General features: G+C 35.9%; 1 protein-coding gene across 1 annotated transcript; it reads left to right on the top strand.

Annotated features, from left to right (window-relative positions):
• Nucleotides 1-4435: 4435 nt before the first annotated feature.
• Nucleotides 4436-12598, top strand: LOC108975992 (protein msta). The gene is made up of 2 exons (XM_018944861.1): nt 4436-5595; nt 11736-12598. Exons 1-2 carry the CDS (start codon nt 4744-4746, stop codon nt 12180-12182), a joined length of 1299 nt encoding a protein of 432 aa, XP_018800406.1. The 5' UTR covers nt 4436-4743; the 3' UTR covers nt 12183-12598.
• The last annotated feature ends 73 nt before the right edge of the window (nt 12599-12671 follow it).

Genomic DNA, 12671 nt, shown 5'->3' with positions numbered 1-12671 from the left:
TATAATTTTTATAAAAAGCATAGATAAAAAAAAAACAGGGAAAAACTTCGGCTGCACTGAAGCTTCAATATCCTCCACAGGTATATTGAAATAAGCTCCAATATGTTAAACTAAATCTTAAAACGTAATTGGCTATTTATATCTATCAGAAAACCTTTTGTAAGTGGTTTCTAGCAAAGTTTTTTAATGTTTCTTTATGAAGATCATTATTTTGAAACTAAAATCGAATTTTTTTAAAACCCTATATTGCCTAAGTCCTTGTTAACTTGGTATTTCTCTTTCCATTGCAATTGATAACAGCATTGCAGCAAAAGTTGCTTATTCGCTTTTGTTGCCATTAGATAGCAATAACACATAACATTACATAATTAATTATAATAATTAAAATTTTATAGGTATATGGTTATATAGATATAATTACTAAGGAGAGTGATTACACACCATACTCCCATTATCAGAAGGAACGCAGTCTGCGTATCGTACGATATTTATATTTTATTTTATGACGATCTCCGAAAGGCCTGATCTGTTGAGTGTTGGCATCTAAAAAAAATTAAATTAATCAGCTGATTGTAAAACTTCTAATTTAATAGAATAAAAACAGATAATTAAATCGGACAAGCAATATTCGCGTCTAAAGCGAATGATATATACCAAATGTGCAGAAATAAAAGATATAATCTTGACATGAACAATGCAGTGGTTAATGCAGAAATAAACTAGTTTTACAAGTTTCAAGGATAATGAAGAAAATATATTCAGAATGAGTACATTCCTAATCCATATCTGCATTTCAAATTAGAATTCATTCTGCAGTAGCCTTATTATCGTTACTAACCGGTTACTCATGGCGTATACGTTACTTGGAAAAGTAATATTCCCATTTTTTTCTTTGTGAATCCTACATTATTACCTCAACAACATCATTTTGAAAACAAGGAAAAACGTTAACTTCGGTTGCACCGAAGCTAATATAAAAACTGAGGGACTGGTTCGTATATATACAGACAGACAGACAGACAGACGGACATGGCTAAATCGACTCAGCTCAACGTACTTATCATTTATATATATATTTTAAAGGTTCTCAGACGCTTGCTTCTTTGTGTTACAAACTTCGTGACAAATTTAATATACCCTGTTCAGGGTATAAAAAGTGTAAGAGGAGCAGTGATCTCTTCGTATAATATATCCATATTTTTTATTTTATTCAGGTATTCTTGTCTATATGTCCGAGTTTCGAACGGTTTGTGATAATTGATATTTTATTATTCTTTTTTTTTACAAAAATTAATTAATGGCAATTTCTGCGGATTTTGTGAAGAAATTTAATCCAAGAAGTATAAGAAACGAGGTGAAATAGAATTATGCAATACGAGTATCATATCGTTTTTAGACTATTATAAAATATTTTTGAGGGTTTTGTTGGATTTGAGAGTTGAGCTTATCGTAGATAAAGTAATTAAGAAATCTTCTCCAAATTTTTCCGTTAGAATATATAGAAAGACCAAATATATCCTGCCCAACTATTGGATAGCTTTGGCACATAAAAACTGTTCTGCTATTTGCTCTTTGCAAGAATTAACATTAAGCTCTTTCTTGGTTTTCTGCTAAAAATCTCGCATGTAAAACTCTTGCGCACACGCATGACACTAGCAATTAATTTTGCGCAACACCAATAATTCCAAGCATGACGAGACTACGCCAACAAATATTTAAATTAATTATACATACATACTATATAGTAGAATAACAACAACAAACAAACATTCCACCCACTAAGCTATATGCAAGCGCACGACGACCACCGACTGCTGGGCGCCTCAAGCGAAGACGTGCAGCGCGGCAGGTAGCGCCAGCAGCAAGTCGCCGAAGCAAAACCAAAAACTAAAATAAAACAACAAGAGTAATCAATTTTTGCATAGCAAATGCCTCAGCGAAGAAAAAAAAAATGAAAACAAATTTTCCAATTTGCAATAATTTTTGCACAAATTTTTAAATGATTTTATTAATGATTTTTTCGCAATATTTAATTTGTTTTGTTGTGGTGGAATGCAAGTGCAAATTTTAACTAATATAAAAATTTAATTGACAATTTTCGATTTCGAAATGCGCATAAATATTATTGCAAGAATATTTAGATTTATATGACGAACAAGTTTGAGCAGAAAATATTTGAGTTTTTCATTAAAAAGAACCAGGAAAATTAAAAAAAAATATATTCGCAAAAGTTTTCTAAACGCAAACAGTGTTGTTGCATACGAAAACGTGTATAAACAACAACCACAGTAAAATTTGGCGGCAACAACAAAAACAACAATAATATTGGCAATTAAAGAAACAGTATTAACAGCGCTGAATCAGCGGAAAAATATGCAAGAATTACGAATTTCTGCCGCTAGAATTATTTACGTCAAAATTATCGTGACAAAACAAGACACCGAATATAATAATATACATATATATAAATATAGCCGCATAATATATAGATGTATACAACTTATTATGAGTACTTTTTCTACAAAATTAATATGTATGTTTCTTACATTACCACCAAAAGAAAAAAAAGAAAGTGTTTATTACAGCGTCAAAGTAATCCTAGAGTAGAGCATCTAACGAATATTTCGCCAACCTTGTGTGAGCATCATAATTTCATGCGCGTTTGGCTGATCCGCCAGCGATAAATTCATAATTCCACAGGGCAGCCAAGCAAGAAAGTGAGTGGGAGCATTTTGTTTTTGTTTATATTTCGGCTCAACACCCGAAGTGCAATAACGCTAAGTATCGTCTTTGTAGAGAAATCCACATTCCCTCTGAGTGTATGCAGTTTTATAGAAGATGCGCGAAACCAACGACATCTTGCAGCATCAGCATCAGCATCATCTGCATCATTATAATTTGGTGCACCTTCTTACCTGCGGTCAGTGTGCGCCTACGCCGTCGTGGCTGTGTTCTTTTGGGTTGCTGCCAGCTCATTGAGTGGTCGAGTGTCCCGTTGTTACATTGTGGGAGCTGTCAGTGCAATGAGAGTGAAAAATTTATGTCTAATCTTGTCTAATGTTGGCAAAACGAGACAGCCGAACCGGGTACTCGCAGGTAGCTGCATTTCTTTGCCATTAGCGTCAAGCAACCAATAGCGCTTTTAGCAATTCTTTAAAAATACAATTAAGAGGTCCGACCATGTCTACCTCCATGGCCAACAGGTCATATTCTTCCTTCTCATCAACCGCAATAGTGGGTTGAGTACCAACTTCGCTGGCGTCAGTTAGGAAGATTTTTAGAGCTGCTCTTTTAAAGCCCTTTTTTATGGCACTCTTGGATTACTTGAGAGGCCTGTGGGACTCCGTACAGAGCTGTATTAGTGCTTGGTCGCTTCATTAGTTCATAGTCAGACCTAAATCCGATGGGATATCGTCCACTAGGAACACTGCCTCTTTGTAGAGAGTTGCAGATTGCTTATCGCCATATTTTATGAGTTTGCTAAGCCGGAAATTTTACACCTTGAGGTGGACTAGAGTTCCCTTCGCGAAAATGGCCGCACCTACCCTTACTCCTACGCACCTACCTCACTCTTCCAAAAAAAAATAGACCATCTTTCCTACAGCGGTCGCATACTCATTCCTTCTCTCAGCAACCTTCTGGTTAACTCTAGCTTACTGGCACGTTAAATAGTTCCTGATTAGCCTGTCTGTCAAGGAAGCGCTCCTTAGTTGTCATATATGGGCTTCCGTGCCCGTAGTGATGCCCATAATTGTAGCAAAGGTTTTTTTGTTCGTTACGTTAATGCCTAATCATTGCCCATGTCAGAGCTAAAATCCAGTCCAGGAGTTTGTATGACCGTGAAGGTGGCAGTTCATTTAGCGTTACTCAGGACGCACCTTTTCGGGGCGACCTGCACTACATGCCAGTACTGATGGAAGATATATACAAAGCTTTCCCTTAATTACTCGGCCGTCTTCATTTATGGTACCATGACAATTTTGCTTGCAATTCCTCAAGAACCTTTGTGCTCTGAAGGTCAGGCAAGTTATAAAATCGTGTTTCATAAACTTCATCTATGTACCGTATATATTTCAATAGTCTTAAACCACAAGATCGTGGAATTCAATGAACGTCCAAATTTATTTGCTCCCTGAATACTTAATTAACTAAAACCGCAAGAATACCAACACTATTTGTAGACGCTTTCAATGGTCTACACGGCATCGAGCACTCAATTTGAATCGAATTAAAATCAAATTAAGAAATTTGAAAAGATTTCGTTAATTTCACTCACATATTCACGCTCACTCTCTGTGAGTATATGCATAGTGCTCATGATCGGGCGTGTTAGTAGTTGAATCTCGGCGATCGCGTCGTCATTTATTTTGAGATCAAGCATATTTCACATAGTTATTTAAATAATTCTGCGATTTTCGAATAAAAGCGTTGTAAACTGGAAAACGGCGACAGTTTGCCAACGGCTACGCAGCGCGAAATATTAAAAAATCTGCCAAGTGAAAGCTCTCATGCTTGACTTAACGGTAGACGTGTGCAAAAATAAAAATAAAATAAGAAAACAACAAAAAAAAAAACGAAAAGACAAGTGAAACAAGTGCATTGACAAAGGATTATTTAATTACGAAATTTGAAATAATTTTTACTGAAATTTAAAAGTTTAATTGCCACGCTGTGCTTGTGTACACCTACTAACGACTTTGCGGATTTCCATTTTAATAATTTTGTTAATAACACACGACAATTATGATTTGTCCGAAGCGCACCGCAGAGTTAATCACACTCCATCTGGCGCCTTTTAAGGACACCGATCCTGCTTGGGAGATAGGTGTTTCGAAAATAGCTGGACGCGGCATTTTCGCCACACGCGACATCAAACGTGGCGAAGTGATCTTTCGCGACAGTCCGCTGGTGATCGGTCCTTCTGCGCGCGCCGAGGATACGCTCAACTCGTGTTCGAATTGCTTCAAAATGTTGCCGGATACAAAGTTTATGTGTCGTCAGGGTTGTGGTTTGCCCATCTGCTCGCTGTGTGGCAAAAAGCAACAACACAAAGCCGATTGTACGCTCTTCAAATCGTGGAAACCTTGCGAACCGGATGTGGCCAACTCGCTGCTTATACGCTTGCTGTGCGTTGGACGTGCCATCAATTTGACCAAGGATCAACGCGATCTCATCTATTGTTTGCAAGCAAATTTGGATAATAATCATCGTACTGAAGTGCGTAATGCCGCTAAGGGCTTCAACGAATTCCCCACCGACAAAAAAATGATCGAGATTATGAATCGTACCGTTGCGGTGTTGCGTACGAATGGCTTCGATGAGACCGTCGATCGTTCCAACGATAATGCAGAGTTTCTCTATCGCGCTTTATTCCCATTATTTGCTGTCATGAATCACGATTGCATTCCCAATTCATATTACACGTTCGAGGAGAAGACCAGAAATATGGTGGTGCACGCTTCGGTGGATATACCGGCAGGCACTGAGATCACCACTACATATACGAAATTGTTTACTGGCAATATTGCACGCCATTTATTTTTGAAAATGAAGAAAGGTTTCACCTGCAAGTGTCCGCGTTGCTCCGATCCAACAGTAAGTGTGCTTGTGTGATAAAAATTGTGAAGAAAGTGGTCTGTGAAAGTGAAATTGTTGGAGAACAGAAAGTGTGTTATAGGAAAAGACTTAAATGCTTCAAAACGTGTTCTGTTACTGTCTATTCAGGCGTCTTTAAATATTTCTGAAAGTGAGTCTCTAAAGATTTTCTTTTCTCAAAATTGTACCAACTGTGACGAAATCAATATGAAAAGTGAATAGAATTTTTAAATGATGAAAATTAATAAGTGTGAAGCAATATTCGTCGAAGTTCTGGTAGAGTTTTGAAGTGGTGTTTCTCAAAATTGTTTTCTATAGATGAGCTTAGGTTTTAATAAAGTGGTTGTTTAGAAAATTTCGTATTCATATTTCGCTAACATAATTCAGTTTAGCTTATCAGCTCTCCAATAAGACCAAAAATTATACTTTTACTTCCGTCATACTTCGAAGCAGATTGTACCATACTATAACTCAATTAAAAGTTGTGTCTTTATGAATTCTTAACTTTGGTCGTTTTGCTGTTTCGGAAACTCTGAGTTTGTTATCTTTGATTTGATATGTGATGATTGATATGATTTGATAAACTGAAGTTTTGAATCCTGCACAAATTCTATGATGTGGTAGATTTTGCCTCAACGGTGTTGAAGGTAGTTATTAGATCGAAGTCGTTGCACCCTTACTCTTGCAAAAGGCAGGAGTCTATCTCCCATTCTTCTAAGCAACTTCCAAGGTAACCGGGAAAATGTTTATCTAACCGTAGGAATATATGTATATATGTATATACATGAGCAGATATAGGACCCTTGCAACTAGAGTTCTTCTTTCCATCAGCTACAATCCTCTTGCATTTCACCTCAGAGCTAAATGACATTGCTATCACAGATGTTTTGGAGATTGACTCGGTAAATTTAAGTTGCTGCTTAATACACGAAGAAGAAGGATTTTGTACACAATCTAATTTGACCCGGACTGCCCAAACAAAAAATACATATTCACGTAATTCAATTGAAGTCTTTATTTCCAGCTTCGAAATAACCTTCTGAGCCAACACAAGCTCGCTAATTATTCGAATTTTCCATACACTTGTTATAAGCATCGACCGTAATGGCCTTCAGCGCTTTCAGAGTCTTCAGCAATGTTTGTGTTTTTCGATTTCGGCTAATTTCTAGAACGCCATTCGCTAAATTGTTTTGACGATTTTAACGTCAGATTCCTAAGAGCCGTTTTGCTAACAATAAAGACGCCATTGACGGAAGTAGGCATCTGAGCTATGTTGGACATCCTTTTTGCGAAATATTCAAGTCTTTTGATATGAGTATAGATAATCCATATGAGATGTTGAGATCCTCTGCTAACTCTACGAATCCAACACGATTATTTTCAAGGGCCGTTTTTTTTTTTTTGTTAATTTTTCGTTGTAGATGGTTGACTTCACTGAATGCTTTGTGGCACTCAAATATTTGAATTTGTGCTGAAGTAGAGTCCACAAAACATTGAAAGCAGAGTGGTTGGCCTTGTCTCGCCAACAAGCAAATATTTTAATCTATTTAATTGATCCAAAGGTCTTATGTCGCCATTTACTTAAGACTTTACCTCAAATTCCAAAAACTTAATGCACATTATACGAGTTATTTACTACTCATAGTTCAATTTTTTTTTATTTTTGGAAAATTTATGACGATAATTTATAGAAATAGTCGACTAATTAACAACAAAAACGTAAATATATTCATGAAATATGTGACAAAAATAGCGCGTTAAGGCGCTCAAAAATAAATAAATTATAAAATATTTGTATGTATATGTATTGACTATTTCTAAAAGTATATAGGTGTAACTTTTTCAATATTTGTATAGAAATATGTATTTTTTCCGAGGGGGTTGCTACGAAAACGCCCTGCAATTAAGCAGTTGACTATAAAATAAATTTATTTAGACTTTTTGCAGTCACTTAGATTTTTAACGAATTAGGTGAAGGCATTTAAATAGGTATATATTTTGAATACAAAACGTCTCATGCTGTTCAGAAATGCCTTAAGTGTTGTTGTAGCATTTAAATAATTTGTTAGTGCGCCTTAGAGAGTCTGCGATGCGTATGAAAATATGTGGCATAACAAATTGGTGGATTTTATGATTGGCATAAAAGAAAAAAATATTAGAAGATGTACATACTTATATTACGATGGCGCTCCAATAAGTGCATTTTCCGATAAAGAAGTCGAACATTTTGGAAACGGTGATTAAATTCTCTACACAGTGGCTATCTTCTTTATCTCGTCTGAAAAATAATTGTTCTTGAGATTTGCGAAGTAGGGCTTTATAGCGGCAATAACTTCTTTCTCCCATACCTAGTTTACAGTGGAAGGGTAATTTCTTCTTCATCTTTACCGGGTAGACACCGATTACGCGATTATAGACGAGTTAAAAACAGCAACAAGAATCATAAATCTTCCGTAAAACCTTTCTCAAGGATACAGTCATTTGTAGAAGTTCTCGCAAGTGAGGAAAGTTCTCTGATTGTCATTCACTTGGGAGTGGCCAGAAATGATTCTTTTACATATTTAGCTCAAGCAGCTCACGACTTTCGCACCTAGATCAAGCATTCTCTGGGTAGCCAAAGAACTTCCTTTTGATGACGAGCTAAAGTGAGAAGGCCAAACACCCCCTTCACAGGATTGTGCGCCGGGTTTGGGACCCGCCACGTAATATTCGTCCCCTATGAAACTTATCTCGACCAATTTTGCCTTGACAACTTGTCCGTTTTTTCTGCAATTCGGTCGAAACGGTTTCATAATTCGGCAAAATTTGATGAACCATATAATACAACTTGTTCGGGAGGGTAGCGCGCAGGCTACTATTGCGACTGTACCTTGGCCTCTAATCGCCATACTTTCATTTAGATTATTCCTTGTAAGTCTGGGAAAATAGAGGACAGCTCTATTTTTGCCTACTTTTTAGAGACCATGTATCCTATGTGTACCAGGGGATTCCTCTTTCGACAATAGTCAAGAAACGACACAAAACACTTGCTTCGGAGTGCTCTTAAAAAGCGGCACACACTTCTATGGAGTCGTCTTACAATTGAAGTTTCTGTTCGGAGTGAACAAACACGGAATCCATCTCTTCCACAGCTGTCTCATACTTAATATTTTATATAGGATGGGATCCGCACTGTTTTTGAAAGCCTACTATCACAGCTATTTTACGATCTTGCAATCAATATGAGATCGTGGACTTTGTCCGCTTGGCTAAAACTAGCCGATTTCATGGGACTGGTTTTTCAAAAACCGACGTAAGACCACGTTATAACTCGTTAAACCCATTTTTTTACGGGCCTATGGAAGAGGAAAAATCACCATGAGTTCGCTGGACCCTTCCCTTTCAAAAACCTGAACCGAACAGACGCTTTTTAAATTTTTGAATTTGTCGAGGCACCAATTATCAAATCATGAGTTCGATTCAGAGTTCTGACTGCATCTCTTGAGATTGTACAACCACTGTTCCGTTAATGTTAAGTGCTTATGGGCTGTCCTCGTTTGAAGAAAATTTTAAAAAATCTTTATTGTATCAGGAAAATCACTTGGTCGGGTGCAAAATTTGCCATTAAGAAGAAATCAACGCAAATAACGTTCGATCAAAATATGATTTTCTGAGGAAATTCCAATAAATAATAGCAACACACATACAAAATACTTGCCAAAATATTTTGCTTTGTCGCTTAGTGGAAAAAATTGTTAGACTAGTATATTCTACAAGTTTTTCTGTTTATTTCCCTTTTTGCTTTCGCTTGCCTCGCGGCAATAAGGTGCTAATTTAATTAGTAATCATATTTTCTTATAAAAATAAACGCTCAGAATTTGAGCGAACGATACGTGTGTGTATGGGTAAAGCGAAAAGAAAATGTAAAAAGAAATCAAAAAATACCGAATGAAATTCGGAAAAGAAAATATTTAATTGCGTGGAAAAGCAGGCCAAAACAAAAACAAAAACACAATCGAGCAAGTGGCTGCTGTGAGTCGTCTTGTTGCACGTATACTTGTCAAATTGACTGACGGGTTGTGCGATCATTTTCGACCTAATGTTGTTGTTTTTGAACTTGGACCACACGCAGGCAATCGGCTTTCGTTAAGTACGCCGAAGTGGCGGCTGCCCGGAATATCTCGTTGGCAATTTTTGTAGAATTCAAGTGACGAGAAAATTGCTTTCAAATCAAAATAGGAAACATAAAACATTTGTATATTTCGTTGCTTCTAGAATGACGAACAGTTTTTGAATAATAACAAGTGGGCATATTTTATAGTTAGGAGTGCGTTAAGTGAAAAATAATTTATTGCGGAACTAATGAAGTGTAGTAAATACCATCATTTTTTCATAATTTTTTTCCGGCCAATATAAAAAGTATTTCTTTAAAGAAAATTCTTCTCCAATTTTCATTCAATTATTTGCAGTATTCTTAAGACTCTATTTATTAAGTAAAATCAAGTCAACTGCCATTAATTTGAGATATCGGATATTTAAGTCTTCACAAGCGAGATAAAGTTCCGTCATTTTACAACATTCGCAATATCCGATAAAATGTTTTCAATCTTTGTAAAAATATACACCTCTGCAGCCATTATTTGGACTTGAAGCGCATACCTTTCGATAGACCTTTTTACAATAATCTGCTAGACGTACGATTTAGATTTAATGTTTTTAGGCCATCTTTGCAATCTCTTTATTTTACAAACTGTATATGATTCTTCTTCCCTGACTAGCTAATGGGTGCACCTAATTGAGAGGGTATTCTGTAAAGTAACAACAAACCCAATAGTATAATATCTGATCAACCCGGACTGACAAGAAAAAACAACAATTTCAATACAATTAAATGGGTTTTCAATAGGGCACTACAAAAGTAGAGCGATAGCTATAGCAAACGACGGTTCATGATGGCAAATTTTACTCCTGTAAAAGTACATTCGTAAGTACTCCATGAGCCACCATTTCATCCAGAAAAAGATACGGTTTGGTACGGTTTATGGGCCGGCGATGGTATTGAGCCGTACGGCTTCCGTGATGATCAAGACCGGCACGTTACTGTCAATGGAAATCGCTACCGCTCAATGATAACCGAACATTTTTGACCCGAGTTATGTGATATGGACTTGGACAATATGTGGTTCGAACAGGACGATGCCACAAGCCACATAGCGAATGTCACAATCGATTAATTGAAAACAATGTATGGTGAACGTGTTATATTACGAAATGACCTAGTCAATTGGCTAACAATATCGAACAAAGAATTTGTCTAAAATATTGTATTTCTAACCAAATTTCGTGTGCGGAATTATTGCGAATATTGACAAGGACTTACGATACTTCAGTTTCATCAAAAACACAAGCCTATGAGTGGTACAAAGCCATCAAAAACGATCGAGAGATCCTTAAAGACATGCCTCGTTTTTGACCACTTCCGACCGCTTCAATCATTCTGCTCTCTTAAATCATTTTTAATTTTTTTTTTTTATAGCTTCTTTATTTCACTTTCAAAAATAGGCAGGAAGCTTTAAATAACATCAGATCAGAGGCGAAGGTTAAGTTATGTGCTTTGGTTGGAATAGAGAATATTGAAAAATTCTTACAATTTGTTTTCGTTTTTATGAAAGCAAAAATTTTCTAATTGTTTTTATTTATATATAGTTATGAATTCAAATACAGATGGTAGAATATTCGCTCAAGAAACAATAACACGAAGAATTGAAGTGGGGATATATTATAGTATGAATATAAGTATATCTTCAGGTAGAAAAAGCTTAAGCAGACTAAGCATTAACTTTAATATTTATGGGTTATAGTAAAGCGGATGAATTTTTGTACTTTACTTTAAGAAAATGCAGATATATGTTTACTCTCAAAAATTTCACTAAATTAGAGCTCGTTTTTATATGTCAGATTTTTAAAACAAGAATAGTGGGAATAAATATTTTTCGAAGGGAATCAAAGCAGGCTGAACGTATTTTACAATTTACTCTTGATATGAGTAACCTATTTGAGTGCGTGTGAGTTCTGTGCGTGGCTTTTCAAAGAAATGTTCATATTTTCTTCAAATAGTAACCATATCCTCCAATTCTCTTTTCCCCTCCTCTTCAATAAAGGAAAAAGGCGCCTTCATTTCCGCACTCTACTGTCGCGATACAAACTGTACAGGTTTTGCCGTACCCGAAACCACCGGTCTGCCGCATCCCAACTGGAACTGCTTGGTTTGCAAACAGAAATCGACGCATGCGCAAATGATGAAAGCACAAGACTTCGCTTCAGGCGCGATTAGTTCCAAATTCAACTCGAAGTCACTTAAATCGGTGGTGCTATATTTGAGAGACAAAAGTTCCGGCTTCATACCGGATAGCAATTATGTTGTAATCGATGCTAAATTGCAAGTAATAGCGCGTCTGTCGAAGAGTCGAGAGGATTGTGAGGATGGAGAGGCAGCGGCAAAGGCAAAATTCTGCGAGGATATATTGGAGATTATGGACAAGCTAGGGCTGGGTGATTGCGTGATGCGAAGCTATTTGGAGGCCGAGAAGGCGAAAGAGGTGAAGTAAGCGGCCGTTGAAAAACCAATGAAGAAAATTATATATTGATGGAAGAAGAATATGTAAAAACCAATGAAAATCGCAGCTGTGTTTAAAATTGGCTGCAAAACATGTTTATGTATAAGTTAATTTTGAAAAAATTAAACAAAAATACAAAAATGCTGTTAGCGTATTTATAATATGTAAGAAAATGTTTATGTATTTTTTGTTATAAATTTTAATAAAAAAATTTACTCTATGCTGCAAAGACACACTGACACTGAACTCTTAAGAAAACAACCAAATAACATTACAAAAACAAAAATAATAATTATAATTAATTGTGCCTCGAATATTCATTGTAAATAGTGTTACTCGTACTTTGTATTGTGAATTATTTATGTGTATGAAAATAAAAGTACTTAAAATTAAAAACAAATATTGAATCATTTGTTTTAATAAACAAAATTTAAGATAAACAATAGTTTAATAAAACTTAAAATAAATTAATAATCTTAT

Source organism: Bactrocera latifrons, unplaced genomic scaffold (assembly GCF_001853355.1).
Source record: "Bactrocera latifrons isolate USDA-ARS-PBARC rearing strain unplaced genomic scaffold, ASM185335v1 scaffold_71, whole genome shotgun sequence".
NCBI lineage: Eukaryota > Metazoa > Arthropoda > Insecta > Diptera > Tephritidae > Bactrocera > Bactrocera latifrons.
The sequence above is the reverse complement of the archived record's forward strand: the minus strand, read 5'-3'. Positions and strand labels throughout refer to the sequence as shown.